The sequence below is a fragment of the Dromiciops gliroides genome, chromosome 1, assembly GCF_019393635.1.
Source record: "Dromiciops gliroides isolate mDroGli1 chromosome 1, mDroGli1.pri, whole genome shotgun sequence".
NCBI classification, from domain to species: Eukaryota; Metazoa; Chordata; class Mammalia; order Microbiotheria; family Microbiotheriidae; genus Dromiciops; species Dromiciops gliroides.
The window spans coordinates 700512170-700535146 of record NC_057861.1 but is presented as its reverse complement, the minus strand read 5'-3'; the positions used below and the strand labels follow the sequence as shown (position 1 = coordinate 700535146).

The window sequence follows — 22977 nt, the reverse complement described above, 5'->3', positions numbered from 1 at the left end:
CCTGCCCTGACTTGCTCACTTTCCCATCATGCCTAACGAGTCTTTCCTTTGGACCTCTTCCAACTTTGGCACTGCTGAGGGCCTTATGGGACACAGGCTAGACCTCATCTTTTACTTCCTTATTTCTCAGAACTACCACCATGACCTTCCACCATCTAGATATCTTCCATGTTAAGACCCAGTCCTTCAATTTCACCTCCCCACCCCATTTCTCTCATGGAATCTCAGAGTAGGAAAGGACTATGGGATCATAGGACTTAGATATGGAGAGGAACCTGGAAATCATATAATCCAACCCCCATTTCATAGAGGGGGAAACTGAAGCCCAGAGAAGGAAATGGCTTGCCCAAGGCCACACAAGTGCCAAGTAAGAGAGTGAGAATTGGAACCTGTCTCCTGCCTCAGTAATCAGTGTTCTCTCCACTATTCAAGGTTTCCATCAGAGGCCATCCAGGTAGCCTCAACAGTCCTACCTGAAGCATGGAACAATGACAACATTCCTCATGGGCAATTAACCAGCCTTTGCTTAAAGACCTTCAATGATAAGGAGGCTCCCTACCTCCCAAAGTGGCCTTTTCCACACCTGAACATCTCTCATTATTAAGAAAGTCCTTCCTTATACTGAGGCCAAAATCTGCCTCCCTTTAACTTTCCTCCTCAGTCCTATTTCTGCCCCACCCCGACTCCCCAGAATAAGTCCATGCTTCCTTGCACACGGTGGCCTTTTTATTGAAGATAATCATCATGTTCTCTGTGTTCTCCCCACTGGTGGTCTCCTCTCCAGGCTGGGCACACCCAACTCCTTCAACGGATCCATGTGTATGTGATGGGATGCCCAAAGGACCCTCACTACTCCATCTCTGGTCCCTGTCCTCCAAGCACAGCACCCACAACTGAACACAGTGCTCCAGATATGCCTAAAGCCCATGAACTCTTGTCACTAGCCTCTAATGGGGGCCCCCAGAGGGTTCATGAGTAAATAGCAAGAGCCCCCAGGTACACTGGCCATGGGGGCAGGGGCCCAGCCAAGGCTTGCCCATCACCCACCCTCACCCCCATTCCCCAGCAGGGGAGCCTGGGCTAAGGACCAAAGTCAAGGGCAGCTGATAAGGTCAGTATCAGTTTTCTGTGTGTCCCTGGCTTCCCCCATTCCCTTCCCCTTTGGTGGGTAGCAGCTCTGCCCCCTCCTGTTGACCTGGGCCCACATCTTGGGCCTGCTCTCTAACTGCCTCTTCCCTCCCCTCCCCCCAGTGCTTCCAGATGAGGGATTCCAGGGTGATCTAGGAAGAGAGGAAGGAGGGACATACCGGGAGAGCAGCCAGCCATTCCAAACAGGACCCTCTTTTGCCTGTCTCTCCTACCCCACCCCCACCCCTAACATCTGACATCCCTCTCCCTCCCTAAAAGATGCTTCACAAAGCTGGGCCCAGCCTTTCCATGAACTCACTTGTGGCATTTATTAGTAGCCTAGACTTGAGGACATCAAGCCAGAACCCCATTTACAGCTGGCCAAGATTCCCGGCAGGGCAAGGGCAGACAGGGGAAATGCCTGGCTCTCACTTGTTGTCCACCCGTTTGAGCTGTTCCTTCCCATTGATGGTCACTGACTTCAGTTGCCCGTCCTCTTCCACCTCCACTCGCTCCTGCCCATTCTCCACAATCCGCTTGGTGGTGATCTTCCGCCCATTGATCACCTCCGTAGATGACATCACCGACTTGTAGCCAGAGCTCCCTGACCCTGAGCCCCCAAAGGACGTGGAGGAAAAGGTGGCCCTTCCTCCGTGGCCTAGGGAGTCAAAGGAGGAGAAGGCCTCCATGAAGGCGGGGAATTCCCCGAAGCCTGCGGAAAAGGCTCCCCGCAGACCCCGGCCTCTGCCGCTCTCCCGATCCCGGTCACTGCTGAAAGGGTTGTCCCAGAAGTCAAAAGAGAATGGGTCCATACCACCAAAAAACTCCTTAAAGATGTCTTCGGGATTGCGGAAGGTGTAGCCGGAGCTGAAGGGGCTATTGTAGGTGGCTCCGGCCCCGCCGCCTCCGGCCCGCCAGCCATCCGAGCCGGACCGGTCATATACTGACCGCTTCTTGGAGTCGGAGAGAACCTCATAGGCCTCAGACACCTGCTTGAACTTCTTCTCCGCCTCCTCCTTATTGTCCGGGTTCTTGTCGGGGTGCCAGCGCAGGGCGAGCTTACGATAGGCTTTCTTTATGTCCTCCTGAGAGGCGCTCGACTGCACGCCGAGCACCTCATAGTAGTTTACCATCCGAAAGGTGGGTAAGGGGCAAGGCTTGAGAGGCTCGGGACTCGCTTGTGAGCGTGGGGTTGATGTCAGCGGCGAAAGTAACCCAAACAGTCAGATAAGTCTGTTGACACCCCTGGTCCCGGATATCCTCTTGGTGTCTACTGTCCCCCCTTCAGCTTTCTAAGCAATTACCTTTTCATAGTACCTGCTAAGGAAGGATGTGAATAAGGGACTTCGGTGTGGAGGGGGATGGGGGAGGGGAAGGCCACCACCAACTCCTTGGCGGCTAAGGGCCCTAGAAACTCCAGGGGAGCATCTCAGCTGGGAGTTAGGAGAAAGATTATGACATCGATGGAGCCTGGCCAATCAGTGGCTAGGGTTGGTGGGTGCTCTCCTTTTGCAAACCCCTGTCCCATTGGGTGGGAGAGCTGAAGCTTCACTGTGGGCCTACTGAAGCTTCCTTCCTGTCCTGTTTTTGTGTCTTCAACACAGAGGACTCAAGGGCACTGGGAGATAGATATGGCCCTGGGGAGATATCAGAATGCCAGGATTCTGGAAGATACAACCTTATGTCAGGACATAGGGTCTCCTCAACGTGACTCTCATCTAAGAAACAGCTATCCATGAATAGGAGGTTGGGAACCAGGACTCCTGAACTAGTTCAGGAGGAGAAACTGAGGAACAAAAAACCTCAGTGACCTACCTGTTTAAGGAAGACCCCCATGAGTGGGTGGATGAGGGGGACATATCTTCTGGCACACTCTACTAATGTTGGCTTAACTTAGCTAAATTACATGGTTAATTTCTTTTGGAGTGGAGGAGGAGAGTCAAGAATGTAGTGGGATGGAATAGTATGGCATAGGATAAATGGGATAGATGAGGATAGAATAGGATAATGAAATGAGATGGGTAGAATAGGGTGTTTTGGGCATAAGATGAAGATAAGATAAAATAGAGTGAGGGAGGATGAGGCAAGAATAGGATAAAATGGGATGGGATAACAAGGGGTTCCATAGAAAGCAATGAAAGGGAGTATGCTCCAACTACCTTTTGAGAGTTCTTAAAGCTATCTAGCTTCCTGAATGCTCCCAAGAAGTCTATGCCCTCTGGAACTGGATGGCCCATTTTCATGTCCCTACTTCTACCAATGTCACCAAACTTTATGGTTCCACATTGGCCACATCAATGATTTGTCCTTGCCCCACTACCACAATCCTCCCAACCTTTAAAGGAAACCCCCAGAACCTCCAGCCCAGTTCTGCTATCAAACTCTGTCCTGTAGGATGAAACTGACCCACATAAGGAAATGTGCAAGAACAACCAAGAAGAGTTGAGAGCTAAACCTGGACCCAATTCTCCTTGTTTTCTGGCTCCTAGACCCTAGGTGTAGCAATACAGTGGTAAAAACCCTGGCCTGGGCATCTGAAGACCTGGGTTCTAGGCACAGATACATCAATATTAGCCATGCAACCTCAAATAAATCACTTCTCTGAGCAGCCTCAGTTTCTTCATCTGCAAAGTGAAGACGATAATATTTACACTACCTTCCTCAAAGAGTAGTTGAGGATTCAATGACGTCATGAATATAGATCCCATTGTAACTACAAAGTATTCTATAAAAGTCAAGTTCATATGCTTGTTGCTCTAGGCTCTGCACAGCAGTTGCCACTTCAATGGCCACCAGACTACACCGGGCCTCTGAGGGAGATACTTGGGTTCCCCTTGCCTCTCTTGACCAGGGTATGAGAAAACTCCTCCCCTTAGTTTAACTTTTTTTTTCAAAAGGAGCCTTTAAAGGGTATATGAAGGGAAAGAAAATTATATAACACAAAAACCACAGAATCAATGTTGTGGGAAGAAAGCCTGGAGATATGGGTTGGGAGTCCCAAAACATCCTGGCTCTGGGAACATGGGAAAGCCCCTAATTTTTCTTAACTTCAATCTCTTCATTTAAAAAAAAAAGGAGGGGGCAGAGATAATAACATTTTCATTATATATGTATATATGTGATATATATGTATACATATGATAAAGTGGAAAGATTTGGAATCAAAGAGCTAGGGATCACATCACACCTTGTGGGACCATGGGGCAAGTCACTTCATTTCTTTAGTCTCAGTTTTCTTATGTGTAAGGGGGTTGGACTAAATCATCTAAGGTACCTACCAGGTCTAAGTATGATCTGATGCCATAGTATAGTTGTGTAAGAAGCACTTTTCAAATAGAAATGTGAGTTGCTTTTGTTGTTAGAGGTGGAAATGACATTAGAAAAAATCAAATTCAACATTCTCATTTTATGGGAGAGTCAACATCTCCAGAGAAGTCCCTTGCCCAAGGCCATTTGGTCAATTCAAGAAGCAAGACTAGAACTCAGGTCTTCTGGCCCTGAGTTCAGTTTCCTTTCCCTGATACACTACCTTGCCTCCCATGGCCCCAGGACTGAATAATTATGATCTAGTCGTGGCTTGGCCAGCGCTATTTAAACATGCCTCTGACACTTTCTCTCCTCAACACAACCCATCTATTCCTGTTTCTCAGTAGAATATGGTAAATCCAGATTGAGAGCAGAATGACATAAATGGAATAATGGACTTGAACTCAGAACTCAGAAAGACTTGGGTTCTACCTCTGATGCTTCATAAACTCTGTTAGCCTCTCTAACCTAACCTCATTTATAAAATGGGGATAATACCTCTTATGCCTACCTCACAGAGTTATTGTGAGGCTTGGTTTAGAGAGAGTGCTTAGCAAACCTTAGAGAACTGTCTAAATGTCAGTTGTTGTTGCTGTTAAACAGGAGTCAGATGTGAGAATCACAGAATCTCAAATTAGAAGGCATTCTGGTGGCCACCAAGAATATCTCCTACCTGAGAAAGCATCCCCTCTACTGGATTCCTCACAAGTGGACAACCAGTCTTTGCCTCAACACTTCAAGTAAGAGTGACCCCCTAAATAGAGCTATATATAATCTTGGCATGACAACTGGATTTTCTTCCCAGGGTATGGAATTTAAAGGGGATAGATAATAATACACATACCTCTAGCAGCTAGAAACAACTGAGTTTTGTACCTTGTGAACAATGCTAATAATGAGTTAAAATAGGAAGCTCCTGCCAGTTTGCTGGCTCTACCCCCTCACCCATCCCCAGCAATCTTATCCTAGGCAAGTGCCCCAACCCAGGAGTAGTTTCCCTCATGGTTGGCTTTGGGGTATCCCAGAGTTTTTCTGTTCCCACAATGGAGTACTGTTTTGTAGTCTTCTCTTCCCCTTCCCCCATCCAAATTTGTCTTAAAAAATTGATTTAAAGGTGCCTTTGAGGTGACTTAAAAAGCAGGTTTTGTGAAGCTTACCTTGAGTGAAATTGCTAAGCTTAGCTCTGCTCCTAACACAGTCCATTCCACTTTAGTCTAATTGTCAGAAAAGTTTCCCTTATACCAAGCTTAAGTTTGTTTCTTTGTGACTATTATGCTAGCTTCAGCTTCTGCTCTGAGGGCCAAGCTGATCAAGTGCAATGCCACTGACAGATACAAACTCTTCAAATACTTGAAGACAGGTAGCATGTCTCTTCTAAGTCTTCTCCAGGCTAAATATTCCAAGTTCCTTCAACAACTGATACGGGGTGGGGGGGGGCGCAGCTAGGTGGTGCAGTGGATAAGCACTGACCCTGGATTCAGGAGGACCTGAATTCAAATCCAGCCTCAGACACTTGACACATACTAGCTGTGTGACCCTGGGCAAGTCACTTAACCCTCATTGCCTCACAAAAAAATAATAATAATTGATACATGGTGGGAATTCAAACCCCTTTGCCAAGCTGGTTACCCTCTTCTGGATGACCTCAAGCTAATCCATATCAAAAAAGATCCTACCTTCCAGCTCTAATCATGCTTGGGAGTGGTAATGACTAGGCAAAGTGGGGGGGGGGGGAAGAAGAGCTAGTTTGTATGTCTATGTACATAGCTCTTTCTCTGTTGAATGAATCTGTCCATCTGTGTATCTGTCTGTCGATTGCACGTCTGCTTTTATGCTTTCTTCTTGTGTAGCTGTATCTCTTTGTGTTTGAGTCTCACAACAATAGCAATAATAATTAAGAATAATAACCAATCATTTTTTAAGGTTTATAAGGGAAAGGTTTTCTCTGTGTGTGTGTGTACCTGCATGAAGCTCATGTACACTCCTGAGTATGCTTCACACTGTGTGAATTATACAGTGCTTGCCAAAAGCTAAAAGTCTGGCTTGAGTTGTACAGCTGCTGGATGCTATGGCCCCTCTAGCCTGACCTACGCATACAAGTTGCCGTTTGTCCATCTGCTTCTGACAGCTTGAGGCAGGAGAGCAGCAGCCCAACGCTACTCACCCTTAAACAAGCCTGCTGGACAGCTCCCAGACTCAGGGGACTGATGGGGGGAGGGGGGAAAGTGAAGAGGAAGAGGCTGGGGGAAAGGAGGGGAAGGGGTGGCTCTAGAGCTGGGATTCTCAGCTTTTTTGTATCATGGCCCTCTTGGGTACTCTGGAGAAGCCTATGGACTTCTTTTCAGAATTATGTCTTTAAATGCATAACATAAAACACATCAGGTCACAAAGGAAACTGATCATACTGAAACACAATCATCAAAATGTGGGTTGGTTAGGGGCAGCTAGGTGGCACAAGGGATAGAGCACTGGCCCTGGAGTCAGGAGGACCTGAGTTCAAATCCAGCCTCAGACACTTAACACTTACTAGCTGTGTAACCGTAGGCAAGTCACTTAACCCCAATTGCCTCACTAAAAATAAATAAATAAATAAATATTTGGGTTCGTTTAAGCACAGATTCATAGACTCCAAGTTAAGAACCCCTGCTCAAGAAGGTCAGTGCCTAGGCAGCAATGGGATGTGGCCAGAATTGAGGGAACAGGGCAGAATCCTTCCATGCTTAACCCTGAGCTGCTTCATTGGTCAGGTTATATTATAAACCACTTTCCCCATTTTCTCTGTTTGAACTTTTCTCCCTCTATAACTGAGATGTTATTCTTGAGCAGAAACCCAAGATCTCATCTCATTATTTTCTCTCATCCAGCCCCTTCCAAGGTAAAAATCTGCCAGAAGATAGTAAAGCTGTGATTAATTGTAGTTTTGTCCAAACAAAATAGCCCACCACCATAAGACACACTTATAAAGCCTCAGATCTATGAGAAGCCTTGTATTAGATGCTTGGGTAGGAGCAGGTGGAGAGAGCATTTACATAAGACTAGGAAGGGTCTCTGCCCTCAAAGGAGCTAAGTCTTGGATGGCAACAAGAACCACACATATACAATTCAAAGCACAATTATCAATGTCCTTCAAACCTCCCATACCCTGAACACTCCAACCTCTCATTCTAGCCTCCAATTCTTCCCCATTTTCCATCCTCAGTCACCTCCTTCTTCTACCTATTTCCTAGGTCCCAGCTATCACTCTTCATTATCTCCCCCAATTATCTCTCCACATTTTTATTCTGCCCCAATCTCTCTATACCCCAGTCCAAAAACCCACCCCTACTCCTAGATCTCTCTTCTATCTTTTCTCTGTAAACTGCTGAGCATCCCCCAATCATATCCCATACTGTACACTCTGTGGTAGTGAAACCACTTTATATTTCTGTTTTTAAACCTTTAATTCTATTTTAGTGTGTTCCCAAGGGTTATCTGATGAAATAAGCTTGGTTTTGTAACCCTTTCAGAAAGTTGCTTCCTATCTGAGTTTATGAGAGCAGGAAGTGTGAGGAAATGAAAAGAGCACCAGACCCTGAGACCAGATGCCAAAATATATACTTCTCAGTTGAGAGAAGGGGGAGGGTGTTAATAAGTGCTTGACAAATAGCTCATTTGATCCTCACAACAACCCTAGGAGGTAGGTGCTATTATTATCTCCAATTTATGGTTTAGGAAATGAGGCAAATGGGTTAAATGACTTTCCTTGGATCACAAGGCTAGTAAGTGTCTGAGGGAGGAATTGAACTCAGGTCTTCCTTTACTCCAGGTCCATCTATGGGTGCACTGTGTCACCAGCTGCCTCTAAAGTGGAAGGAAGGGCTAATAAGGGGAAATCTGGCCTGCTCTGGCAGACTTAGTCACTTTGTCAGCTGGTCACATAGATTTATAACCAGAGAGAGTTTCTTTTCCCCTCATGTAGACCAACCCTTTCATTCTACAGATAAGGTTCAGTGACTTCTCCAACTACACTGAACTAAGAAGGACTGAACTAAATGATCCCTTGGGCCCTTCCTGCTCTAACAGAAGATCCTAAGAAGTGGTTCCCAAGGGGAACAGTTGCAAGTAGCTAAAAAGGATGGAAGAGAGCCAGAGTCAGATTGCCTTTAACTCACTAGGTGACTTTGGGCCTTGGTTTCTCCATTTGTAAAATAAGGGAGTCTGATGATATTATTACTCAAGTCTCAGTTCTACAATCCTTCTGACTCTAGTGCAGTGATTCTTAACCTTTTGTGTGAGTCCTGGCTCCCTTGGGTAGTCTGGTGAAGCCGAGGGACCATTTCTCAGAACAACATTGTAAGATACATACAATAAAATATATAGGATTACAACAAAAAGCAATTATACTTAAGTGTAGCTATTTTTAAAAATCCCTGCAAGTTCCTGGACCCTTGCTCTAGTCACTGAGACCAAAAGGAAAGAAACATATGTAACGTGACTGAGAAAATTACTTCCATCTGCCGGAGGAAAAGACAAGTGTAGGGTTTCATAGTTTTGTAATGTTAGTAATGATTCAGAGGTCTAAGAAGGCACTCAACACCTTCCATCAGAATACTTTGGAAGTGATATTAATGGGCATTTATATAGCAAAAGGCTTTCTTTACAATACCCCAGATACCCTGGGTTTGACAGGGTATGTAGTACAAGAATTATTATCCCCATTTCACAGATAAGAAATCTGAGGCTCTGAGATGTGCCTTGACCATCCTAGAGAATCATAGATCTGGGTTTGGAAGGAACCTCTGGGACCCTCTAGCCAAACCCTCTCAATTTACAGGTGAAGATCCTGAGGCTGAGGAAGCTTAAATGTCTTGCCCAAGGTCCCACAGGTAATAAACATCAGAGATAGGATTTAAATCCAGGTCCTCTGATTTGAAAGGCAGTGGTCCTTCAAACCCAGTTTTCCTAACTAAGAATCGGAATTCCAAATTTAAATGTTCTCTAAGAGATATCAAAGGCCAAAAGGAAGCCACTAGTAGAAGAAAGCAGCCTTCTAGAACTTGGTTTACCAAAATGGACAGGATACCTGGAACCATCAAAAGGCTAGATTCAAGATTTTGAAAGAATCATTATACTAAGGAATTAAGCAGTAACTGATAGCATTTAAGGTGGAAAGGAATCTAACATCCCTAGATATTCATATCTCATTTTGTAATAGGAAGTTGTTTGGATCAGCAGTACTTTTCTTCTGATAGCTTTATCCAAAGTTGTCTTCAAACACTTGAGAGGAAGTAAACGGAATCATAAGATTATAGGATTTGGATCTTGGGAGGATTATCTAATCTAAATCCCTCATTTTACAGATAAAGAATCTTAAATTCCAAAGAGATTGAAGTGATTCACTAGAGAACTTCTTGGTAGTAAGTAAGAGAATCAGAATTTGAATACAGATTTTCTCACCCCAAATTCCATGCTCCTTCTGCTAAACCCCATGGTCTCTTCTGGTAAACCCACAACTCAAACACCAATACACATTAAATATACCGTAAATCTTGCAAATGCCACTCCTGCTATCCATAACACACTCCTGTCTCTCCCAAAATCTAATGCAATTCCATGTACACAATGGGTGCTTAATGAGTATAAAAGGAATGTGTCCATATATCTACTATACATTGAAAATATCCAACATACTTCATACAGCAAAGAAACCAGACAGGAGAATAAGTGACTTCAAGAATGGTGAAACGGTATGACTTGGTGACAGATAGAAAGACTAGATGAAGAACTTTGTAAAATGTTATGGTCAAGTTATAGATTTTCTGTTACTCTTCAAGAGGTCCATGGGACAGCTTTTTCAGAGATAGGCATAGAGACAAATGTTGTGCAAATAGTAGCTGGATAAAATGTTTTATGGTGGCGCCATTGCTGAAGATATTGCATTGGTGGCGACGGCAAACAATATCGGTCATATTGAATGATGACGATGTTGGGTAATGATGATGGTGAACGAGGATACGTATGATGGAGGTAATATTTAGCAATTATTTCAGTGGTTGGCAGTGCTGGGGATGGTTATTGGTAGTGATGATGATCATCAGTTATAGTCATGGTCATTGGTCATGACGATGGTGAGGAAGGATGGTGATGTTTGGTAATGTTTGGTAATTATTGTGGTGATGGTCATTGGTTGCAGTGGTGGTGATAGCAGTGATGGTAGGGAGAGAGTTCTGTGGCAAGAATTATGATGACAATATGGATAATGGTGACCCTAGTTAAAATAATTCTAATGATAATATTGATACCAATCATCTTGATGATGACAATAATGAGAATGAAGATAGTACCAATGATGGCAATGATATGGAACACTGGGATGATGAAGAAAATGATGAGGATGACCGAGATGATCAAGATGAATGTCAAGACTTAGGTACCCAGGATCTGAAGGGTTAATGGGATGAAGAAACTTATCGGCAATGAATGATATCAACCAAGGTCAGCAGGGGGCAGTGAAGAACTTTGAGAGGCAAAATTCAATTTGTGGCAGATCACTTCACCCGGGGTTGCTCCCACCTTACACAGAGGAAGAGTCAAAGGAACACAGAAGGACCCAGAGTGCAGGCCATCTAAGTACATGACCTAAGAACCAGGAAGTCAGTCATATATGGTATGAGTCAACACAAAGTTGGAATCATCCACCATGAGTCAACATTCTGATGTGTATGCCAGGAAAGTTCATGCCATCTTGGACCATGTAGTGATCCACAAATAGCAGGCCACGAATAAAAAAGGTGGTAGTTCCACTGTTCTCTGCCCTGGTCAGAACACACCTGGACTATTGTATTTGGTTCTGCATGTCCCATTTTAGGAAGAACATTAATTAGTTGGAAAATGTCCAGAGAAGGGCAACCAGCCTGGTTAAGGCCCTTGAGTTAATGTTAAATGACAACCACCAACCACCAGAAGGAACCAGGGGTGTTGAGCCTGGATAAGAGAATAATTGAGGTAGATAGTAGCTGCTTCCAAATATTTGAAGAACTGTGGAAGCTGGTTTACATGTATCATGCTTGGCCCCAGAAGGCAAACTAGGAGCAGTAGAGAAAAGTTACAAAGAAGAAAATTTGGACTTGATGTAATTCAGTTTGACAAGCCTGCTAAGTGCTTACTGTTTGCAAGACATCTGGTAAAGAAAAATTCCCTAAGAATTAGAGCTATCTAAAATATAACGCCTGTGTTCTAAAGAGCTGGTAAATCCCCCCTTGATTAAGGTCTATAAGCAAAGGATGAATGAATGACTTAACCACCTGTCAGATATGTGTAAAGTGGACCCTTTTCCAATTCAATTTGGCAAATATTTATTGAAAGCCTATGGGGGCAGCTAGGTGGCACAGTGGATAAAGCACTGGCCCTGGATTCAGGAGGACTGGAGTTCAAATCTGGCCTCAGACACTTGACACTTACTAGCTGTGTGACCCTGGGCAAGTCACTTAACCCTCATTGTCCCCCCAAAAAAAAGAAAAGAAAAAAGAAAGCCTATTAGGTACGAGGGATCCAAAGCTAAAGTCCCTATTTTCAAAGAGCTTAAACTTTATTGGGAAAACAACATGAAAAGTATGGAGTAAGTATAATGCATATACTGAATCAGGATAGGCCACCTATAAGATTGGTGGTGACATGTTAGCTGAGATAGAGGTTCCAAGAGGCAGAACTGAGAGAGGGCATTCCAGGCATGGAGCCCAGCCTGTGGGGAAAAAACATTGAGACAGGAAATGGAATGTCATGCATAAGGAATAGCAAATAGGCCAGTTTGGAAAAGGAGACTGAGGATCATGAAGATCTTTAAATGTCAGGGGAATTTGTTTTTTGCCCTAGAGGCAAAAGCTTCTTGAGAGATATATATAGCCAGATGTACATCAGTTTTTGGCAGTTGTATGGAGAGTGGATAGGGAAGGAGAGACTCATTAGGAAGCAATTGTAATGGTTTGGAAGAGAGAGGTCATGAGCATCTGAACCACTGTGGTGGCCATGTTGGGGACATGAGAGATACTGAGGGGGTAAAATTGACAAGATTTTGTAGCTGATTAGATAAGATGGAGGTCAGGGAATGTAAGAGATCCCTGAGTAATTGCAAGCATGCTTTACACAGAAATGGTGAAGTTAGGAAAAGAGGTGAGTTTGAGAGAAAGATAATGAATTCTTCTTTGGATATAAGATGTCTATGGGACATCTTAAGGTAAAAAACATATAGCAGGACCTTGCTGATACAGAATTACAGCTCAGAAGACAAATGGGAGCTGGATATATAGACTGGGGAATTAATCTGCATAGAGATGATAATTGAATCCATAGAAACTGATTAAATTACCATGACAGAGTAGGAAAAGACGAATGCTCAGAATGCTTCAGAATACACCCATGCAAAAATGATAGAACACGGGAAATGATCCAGCAAAGGTAACTGAGAAAGAATGATCCCAGAGGTAGGAGGCAAACCAGGAGAGTGAAGTTTCACTAATATCCAGGGAGGAGAAAAAATGTAGGAGGAGGGAGTGGCCAACAGTATCAAAAGCCACAAAATGATCACCAAAAAAAAAAGAAAAAAGAAAAAGAACACAGCATTTAGAGAGCTAGTAATCCTGGAGAAACAAGCTTCAATTGAGTGGCAGGATCAGAAGCCAAATTGGAGGGGCTCGAAAAGTGAGTGGGAGCAATGGCCAACCACAATTACAGAGGACTAGATGGAGACATATTGTTTTAGTCTAATGTATGAAGACATTTTGCTTAACTACACATGCTTGTAACAGGGATTTTGTTTTTCTTCCCTTCTCAAACAGGGAAGGGGCAGTTGGGAGGGAGGAAATTCAGAACTGAAAATAAAATAAAATTGAATTAAAAAAAAGAAGAGTGGGGATGAGACAGTAGAAGCAGCAAGCTCTAAGAATTTGGCAGTGAAAAGAAAGAGATATGGGGGGGCAGGGTTGTGAAGATTTTTTTTTTTTGAGGATGGGAAAGATCAGGACATGCTTATAGGGAAGGAGCCAGTAGATAGACTGAAGATGCAAAAGAAGGGAGAGAATAATTGAAAGAGAAGTCTCAAAGAGGAGAAAAGGGGAGGAGATCAAGGGCCAAGGTAGAGGGACTGGCATTGGCAAGGATAAGGACCATCTCTTCCTCCAAGCCCAGAATAAAGGAGGAAAGAATAAAGATTTGAAGCATAACAGTGGGGAGAGGAGGAAATGCCTAAAGATGGCCTGAATTTTTTCAGAGTAGAATGAGGCAAGGTCCTGTGTTGGGAGAGAGAGAAGGGATCAATGTGGGTAACTGGGAGAGAGGAGATCTGGAAGAGAGAGCATGATAACGAGTTGGAGAACAGAGAATTGGCAGACAATAGCAAAGGCCCATCTGAGATTAGGTAGAAGAATTGATAGTGGACCCAGTGAACATGATTATGGAACTTCCTGCAGCAGCCCATGAGGAGGAATTGAGACAATGGATGGAGATGGTAATGCAAGGCTGGAGTTTGACAAAGGTGAGGGCAGCAATAATACAAGGGAGGAGTAAAGTTGGGTTGGTTATGATGAATAGCATCATTACAAAGGGAAGAAAGTGAAGCCAAAACAGAGAGGACAGACTGGGAAAGCAGGAAAGGATGGAGTTTACTAGAGGTTACAGTAAGGACAGGGAATAGGTTTGGTAGCATTCAAACACAGGGAAAGATGAAGGAATAAGAGGTTATGGTGAGAGAAAGAAATTTCAATTTTGGACTGTGGAGATACTATATGTATAAAGGGACTCAGATAACAGTGAATAGAGGGGAGACTACCTATAATAATTGTTGGGAGGGGGGCGGCTAGGTGGCGCAGTGGATAAAGCACCGGCCCTGGATTCAGGAGGACCTGAGTTCAAATCCGGCCTCAGACACTTGACACTTACTAGCTGTGTGACCCTGGGCAAGTCATTTAACCCCCATTGCCCCACAAAAAATAATAATAATAATAATAATTGTTGGGAGGAAGGTTAGACAGGCAAGTAGAGTCTGTGCAAAATAAGTTCCGGAAAACTCCAAAACTGCCCCCATCTAAATTGAGAGCAGAAAGCCCCAATATGAGGGGCAAAGCTGAAAGAAGACTCTCTACTTCAGCAGCCCCAGGGTTCCAAGAAATTCCTCAGACCCCACTTAACTGAGCATTTCTGGGTTTGAGTTTGCCTGAAGACCTTATCAATGTTAGGTCAAGGGGTATAAAGGATGGCTTGTAATAATCATACAATTCTCTGGTCAAAGGAATCCAAACAAAATCCTTCTTCTTATGTCTCAATTTGAACTGAGTCTCTTTTAAAGGGTCAAAGACCTCTTCCCAAATCTCTAACCATGCCAACCTTAACTGAACAACAAGAATTTAGGCCACCCACAGGTTTTGAATTTATCAGATACATATGTAATACAGGCTCTGGGGCATGATCTCCCAAATCCCCATTCTCAATGACAGGCTGGGTTCCCAGACAATGGCTGGCTACTTCTCAACTTAGGGTTCTAGAGACTAACCCTGACTTGGGTTTTTCTCATTGCTATTGCTCGTGAGTTCCCACCATTTTATTTCCCTTAATAACTATCCATTGACATAAATTAGCAAGCCAGATCCAATTAGCTTTTAGAAATGGATGTTTCCTAGGGTGGTAAAATAAGAAAAGTTGGTTCAAAAGATATCCCACCTTCTCTGCTCCCTCCCCACAAAAAATAGGGTCATACTCTCCCACAAGTACGTGCAGAGTCTAGGGGAAATGAAATTACACTTAGAGAGCTCATGTAAGTAAAAGGGCAATTCAGAGTTCCTGGTGGAAGTCCTTTTATCCATTTGTGGAGTATTTGTGATACTCATCATAAGCATGGTTAGCTTTCTGCTGGGCTCCGGGTAGATTCCCGAAGCTGTTTCTCTTCAGTGTCTTAAATTTGACCTTGTCTCCTGAAGCAAACTTTGCCCTCAGACACTGCTATAGTGGGGAAACCAATGGGAGGTTCAAGCCTTTGGAATTTTTGAAGCCTCCAGTCTCTGAACAAGATGGGGACAAGACAATGATTCTTCTCTTTCCCCAAGCAATTCCCTTCCAGGGGCTTGGCTAGAACTGCTTCCACCATTGAGCTGGCCTGCTACTCAAACACCTGGGCTCCTGTCTGTTGTGCGATTTTGTTCAAAGCCCACATGTGGTATATGACTGAGTCCTTCTAGTCACTCGCAATACACTTCCTGTATAGAGTCATTTCATTTCATCTAATAAATGTTACTCTTCCCAAACTGATTAAAGATTTTTAAAAGTCTTTTGTTTAAAACCTTACATTTTTTTTGATTCAATAGAGATGTTCTCACATGAAGAAAGTAGTTGTTTTAAGTAGGGTGGGATGATTGATTGATACAATGAACTCCCATCCTTATATGTATAGGGATAAATAAGATATGTATAAGACATAAATAAGAATGCATAAGGGTATTATGAAGAAGTAAACAAAATAAGTACTGCCCACTTTGGACTAGCCTCAGACACATACTAGCTATATGACTTTGGGCAAGTCACTTAACCTCTATTGGGCAAGCCACTGAACCTCTCAGTTTCCTCAACTTTAAAACTGGATCATGGGCAGCTAGGTGGCACAGTGGATAAAGCACGGGCCCTGGATTCAGGAGGACCTGAGTTCAAATCCAGCTTCAGACACTTGACACTTACTAGCTGTGTGACCCTGGGCAAGTCACTTAAGCCTCATTGCCCCACCAAAAAAATAAAATAAAATAAATTTTTTTAAAAAACTGGATCATAATAATAGCACCTACCTCCCAGCGTTGTTATGAGAATCAAGTGAGATATTTGTAAAAGTGCTTAGTGCAATGCCAAGCACACAGTATGCACTCCATAAATGCTTATTTCTTTCCTTCCTCCCCCATCCCCAAACATAACATGCTAGGACACCTCAAACTCAGTTCATCCCAAAGAAAGTTCATCATCCTACCTCACCCACCCCCAAACATATCCATCCTCCCAGTCTGTCTACCTGGCAATGAATGACAACATTTTCCTTACACTCACCCAGAGCAGAATCCTGAGTCTTCTCCTACCTGTCTCACCCTATCCCTTTGCTCAAGCCACTCTCCTTAGCAGAAGCCCCTTCCTCCTCATCTCCAAATCCTTCCTTTCCTTCAGGGACCAGCTCAACTTTCTCCTCTTCCATTATTTACTTTTAAAATTTTTATTTATTTATTTTTAATTTTTAAAATTTTTTGGTGAGGTAATTTGGGTTAAGTGACTTGTCACACAGCTAGTAATTGTTAAGTATCCAAGGTCGGATTTGAACTCAGGTCCTGGCATTCGACCTGAGCCTGTCAACCCGTAGAGACAACCTGCCTTACCAGTCTGCTTACACATTACCCTTCTCCACATGTCCTGTGGTCCAGCCATAGCATCCTATTTGCTCCTTCCCACACTGCTCCATCTTGCATCTCTATTCCTTTTGTTGGTTATCTCCCATGCTTGGAATGTTTTCCCTCCTCATCTCAGCCCCTTAGAATCTCTGGAATCAGTGCTTCAAGACTGACCTCAAATATCACCTTCTTCAGGAGGCCTTTCTAGCTTCCCCCCTAATCGATCTCGCAACCCAGCCTTCCCTTTTCTACCTGGCCTCTCCACAGCTACTTGAACCTACCTCTCTAAGAGGCTACCTTATATCTACTCTGTATGTATTTTGTATGGACTGTAAACATCCATTTCTCCCATTAGAGTGTAAGTTCCTTGAGGACAGGATCTTTTTTTACTGTTTCTCCAAATGCCTAGAATTAATAAATGCTTGGTAGGGCAGCTAGGTGATGCAGTAGATAGAGCACCAGCTCTGGAATGAGGAGGACCTGAGTTCAAATGTGACCTCAGTGGACAGAGCACTGGCCCTGGAGTCAGGAGGAACTGAGTTCAAATCCAACCTCAGACACTTAACACTTATTAGCTGTGTGACCCTGGGCAAGTCACTTAACCCCAATTTCCTCACCCAAAAAAAAAAAGTGACCTCAGACACTTGATACTTAACTAGCTGTGTGACCCTGAGCAAGTCACTTAACCCCAATTACTTTATGAAATAAATACATAAATACTTGATGACTGATTAATTGACAAAATTACTTTGGGATTTTTCCACCCTATGGAGTATGGAGAGTTCTGCCAGTTGAGCACAGAGGTCCTAGTTCTGTATTTAGGGCAGAGGCCTCGAGGTCCAATTAGGTAATTTTCTAAAGATCACCCTGGAATTGAAAAAGGTGGAATTTGAACTCAGGCCCTCTAACTTCAAGACCAGTACTGTACTCTTTCCATTACACACGACCTGCCCAAGGAGGAGGAAGGGATAGAGGAGAGACATGGAATTGGGCCCTTGTCACTAGGCTAGAATCATCAAGGGTTCATCAGAGAATCCAAGGAGGGCATGTGCGGTAAGGGGCCAGAGAGCAAGGGAGGGAGATACCAGCCAGTCCATTCCTCTCTTCCCTCAACTGTCCAGCCCCAGTCCTGAAAACCCAGGCTTGGAAATGAGCAATGTTCTGTATCTCAGATCTCAAGTACCAACAATAAAAACCAGCCCCTGCATTCTTTGAAGAGAAAGTGCCGCTGACCGGAGCAGTGGTTATCAGCCAAGTCATTAAGATAAACCCTTAGTGACTTACAGCCTCCCACACTGGAAGCAGCTACAGCCCCGCCCCTCCTTTACTCCCCTTTCCCTCTCCCGTCAACTCATGCATCCTTCTTTCATTCTGCTCCTTCCCTCCTTTCCCATACCTTCCTCCTTCATCTTCCCCTTCTCTCCTCCTTCCTCCTTTCACCTTCCTTCCTTCTTCCCTCCTACTCTCCCCTCTTCTTCATCTCTCCCCTCTCTCCTCTCCTCCATCACCCTGTCTCCTGTTTCATCTCCACACACTCTTTCTCTTCTGTCCTCTCCTCTGCATCTCTACCATCTTTCCTCCAACATCCTCTTCCCTGCCTTCCCTACTCTCCTCCCACTTCCTTTCTTCCTTCTCCCTTTCTTCCCTGGCTTTCCATTCTCCCTCACCCCTCCCCTCCCCTTTCCCTGTAGCACCTCCCTCTCTACTCAGCTAGGACAAAAATCAATGGGAATCCGTTGTCCCTAAAACCCCTCCCCAGGGTCCTGGGCAGCTCAGGGCTGATGGAGGTGAGATTAGTGTCCATATTTGTATTCGAATCAGCCAGGAGGCCCCTCTCTGTCTCTGTAATTAATGGAGTGGCTTTTTAAAAGGATCCTAATCATCCGTGATCCTATCTGCTTATCAACAGCGGGCCTAATTAGATGATACGAGCTGCAGTTCTGCTAATTCCCTCATCTGAACAGCACATCCTGCCCAGATAAAGTGAAGCTTCTTCTTAATGAGAAACAAGCAGAGCCCCAACCTCTCCCACCTTTATCCTGGGATCGGGGTGGGGGGTGCAGAGGAAGGGTGTCCTGCTTTGGCCTTCTCCCATCCCCACCCCCACCAAGGCTCCAGCTCCCTTGGACTTTGGATACCAGATGGACAGTTTCAGTGGCTTCTCCCCCTCCAGACCCTTGTCTTCTTAACTGAATTATGGTACTGATGGATGGATGGATGGATGGATGGATGGATGGATGGATGGATGGATGGATGGATGGATGGATGGATGGATGGATGGACAGTCCATAATACTCTGGTCAAGGCCTAGGGAATAAGGAGTGCAGGACTGTTCTTACCCACCCTGTGGCCACTTAAGAATGGGAATCCTGAAACAAAGGCCTTGAGAGACAGTGGGACTAAAAAAATGGGAAGGAGAACTACTTTGGGGAGAGGTGCAGGGCAGGGGGTGGGGAGACCTTGGCTCTGTGGAACAGAGATAATATTAGAGGATCAACTCATCCCATGGGACCCAACACTTCAGTGCCCAAAGTCAAGATAGGGATTGAGTTTAGGCGCCTTCTGGAAGCTAAGACTCCAGGCCCAGGACTAAGACAGTTGGGAACTTCACTGACTGAAAGCAGGGAGCTTCCGTTTCTTACTCAAGATTGGGGGATGGGGGAAGACTATTTCTTTGTCCATACCCCATGTCCAGGATCAACATCAAGCATCAGATATACCCTGTCACCTGAGGCATGAGGCATGGTCACAAGAGACCACCTGAGATGAAATGATGACCTGTGGTGACAAAGTAGAACCTCAGAGGAAAGAAATAGGGAAAACATTCAGCATCCTAAATCAAAATTAGATCCCCAGCCTCACTCACTGACCCTAGTCCCACTGTTCCTCAACACCATAATCCCCTGGCCCCTGTATACTCTTATGCCCCCAAGGTTACTGTCCCCAACCCACTGTTTCCTGATCTCACTGGCTCCCAGTTCCACTCTCCTTTAATCCCACTGCCCACTAAGCCTGGGTTTCCTCAAGTTCAAACTCTAACCTCACTGTCTTCTTGTCCATCAACGTCCCCAACCCCATTATCTTCTGACCTTACTGTCAATTGATTCCATGTGCTCCTATCCTCCAATCCTAATGTCCCCCACCACTGTCCTCAACTCTACTGTCCTCTAACCCTACTGTTCCTAGACTATTATCTCTCTATGTCCCTCTTGCCCAGGACTAGGGGCTTCTGTTTCTTTCTAGAAGCTCTGGATTGGGTCACATAATTTTGAGAGAGGAAAAGGAAAAAAGGGGGGGAAAATGGAAGGGAGAAGAAAAAGCCTCTTCATTATCCCTCCCCTCCCCCTGCCACCTTTCCTTCTTTCCCAGGAGGAAGTTAGATTTTTTTTCCCTGATCTCCCCACCCCCACAACACCATCCCTCCTTCCTATCAACCCAAAAGACAACCTCTTTCTCTGCCCTCCCCCCAACCCCATGGGGCCTTCAAAGGAGCTTGGAGTCTGCTCCAGGCCCTGGCCAGGGTGAAGGGTCCTGGTGTCTGCTGAGGTGTCAAGCCACAGCTGGAGGTAGCTGGAGACATGACTGGTTTCACACCTGGGGGTCAGGCTGAAGGAGCATCCTTCTTAAGCTGTCCAGAGAAAGGGGCCTGCCTTTCCCCCAAGATTTTCAGGGGACTCCAAGGGAAGTTGGGAGCCCATCCCACCCCACTCTGTGATAGCATTTCCCTAGCCACCCATTTTACTTCTCTGAAATCTCCATGACCCTCCTTATAACCCCCATATGGTGCCTCTGGGACTCTCTCATGAATTTCCCAGATGATGCCACTGAGTCTTGATTGTTCCCACTTGCCTGAAACCAATCATTACATATTTTGAGTAATGGCCCCTGCTCAGTCACCCTAGAGGTACATCCTTGTTTAGAGATTGAGAAGAGACACCTCAGAATTATTCCTAGAGCACAACAACTCATTGCCCAACTGGCTCATTTGTACACTTGGGGTATGCTGCACGTCTGGACCATCCTAAACATCTGGACCTCATACCAAGGCTCTCCAAATCCACACATACACACACAGAGGCAGGTCAGGCTCACAACCTGGACATGGCAGGATTTCAGGAAGGGCAGTGTCTTCTAATTAGGAATAACTACTGAATTCGATGGAATTAAAGATGCCCATCCTCCTGAGGAGGGGTCAGAAAAACACAAAATCCAATAGGACCCACATCTCAAGTAAGTCTTGTCTTCCTCCCTGGCAGCTGGGTATACTCAAAAGCCCACTGGGCTGGGGATTAGGAGATCCTTGGAGTTCTGACTCTGCCCTTTACTGTGTGACTGAACAATCTATTTCCCTTCTCTGATCTTCTATTCCTAAAATAAGCCCGGGCAGAGGCAGCAGGTAGGGTGCACTTGAAGATCTCTATGGTCCCTTCTAATTCACAGATGCTATAATTTCCCCCTCCCCCAAATTCTGGCTGATTCTGTTTCAGTATCTGTTATCATCTGCATTCCTGAGTCTGCCTGTGAATGAAGGCCCCTTGGCCCTCACTAATTGTTACCACCTCAAACCTGGATAGCCTTCTACAAATTCTAAAACCCTTTCATCAATATTATTTTATCCAAGCCCTCCCCTGTCTACCTTGTGAGGTAGATGAAGAAGCTGAGGGGCAAAGATGTTCAGAAACTTGCCCAAACTCACAATAAATGAGGTGGATCCCAGGTCTATAGGGTAGATGATGATGGAAATGGGAGGAGAGAGAGAAGTGGGCTGCAGTTGGCAGGTAAATGATGGAGTTCAGGCTCCCTGGTTCAGTGACCCTAGCTCTATAGAAGTGCTCAATCTCCATTGTATCACCCCTCCCGGTCATTCCTTTCCCTGATGGGGTGACCTAGTAACTTCACCTCATTAGGAAGTTTCCCCTCCCATCCCCACAGACTCCAGAAAGGAAGAGAACCAAGCCAGCATTTTCCCAAGATCCTCCAGGGACATACCCTGATATCTCAGTGTGGGTCCCAGGAAGGGTTATTGGGGGGAGGGGGAGTCAGAGGGCAGGCCTAGTTAAGCAGATGGTTCCCTGAGGACCAGACAAGCCTGCTATGGACTCTGAACCTGGGGAGCTGGGTCAGGAGGTGGAGCTAAACCTGGGAATGGGGACAGAGTAACTTAGAAGAACTCTGATATCTGGGGATAATGTGCCAGAGTGAGGATCACTGTCAGAGCCATCACCCTATCTGCCCAGATTCCCCAGAGCCCATTCCCCAAACTCATCTCACCCTGAGACAGTCCTAGATAACTTGCCCCAAATCCTGGTGATCTCTAAGAGCCCTTCCAGCTCTAACTCTATTGACTCATATTCCTAGGGGGAAGAGAGGGGGCTGATCTTTGGATCTTACCCCTGCCCCCAGAGACTGACTTCTCCCAGTTGGTCTCAGCTCACACAAACTCCCAAGGCTCACAGAGCTGGAAGGAACCTTAGATGTCTTCCAGTCCCTCGTCCCCCATACTGTGTCCTGAAGGGTTCCCGGGCAATGGAGACTGGGTTGTAAACTATGGAGGCTGGTAATAGCCTCCTATTTAATATTTTAGAGGAAACTATGTAAGTGTCAAATATATAACTGACTCCCTTCATTTTTCAAATATGAAAATAGACTTAACATCTCCTTATTTTGCTGTAGACTTTATTCTAAGAGTATTCCAGACTTTCAAACCAGGGTTTATGGGTCCCATCCATGTATTTCAAGGCCAGAAGTGTTTGTTGGCCACTTTCATATGGGAAACATTGCTTTAATTTCACCCTTTTGTGTTATTGAGGAAGAAACTGAATCCTAGAAAGAGGAAGTCACTTGTCTGAGGTGACAGCTGATTAGTTTGCTTTGACCTCACGATCGTCCTCCTCTTTTTTTTCCTCTCAAAACTGGCCTGTGTTTCCAATCAGTCAAATAAGGACCTACTATGTGCTAGACTTTGTGTCAAGATTCTGAGATAGTGAGTGGGGTGTAATATAGTCATGAACACTTGACTGAAATCAGGAAGACTTTGTTCTAGTCCCAGCCTTCTCATTAATTATCTGGGTAATCTTGGGCAAAGACCTTTCATCTTTCTGGGTCTCAGGTTCTTCCAAGACAAAATGAAATTGATTGGATTAAGTGATCTCTAACC

The 22977-nt window shown here is 44.9% G+C and overlaps 1 protein-coding gene across 1 annotated transcript; it reads right to left on the bottom strand.

Moving 5' to 3' along the window:
- Positions 1-1556: 1556 nt before the first annotated feature.
- On the bottom strand, positions 1557-2261 carry DNAJB8 (DnaJ heat shock protein family (Hsp40) member B8). Its single transcript, XM_043978612.1, has one exon. It carries the CDS (start codon positions 2259-2261, stop codon positions 1557-1559), a length of 705 nt encoding a protein of 234 aa, XP_043834547.1.
- Between the last annotated feature and the right edge of the window lie 20716 nt (positions 2262-22977).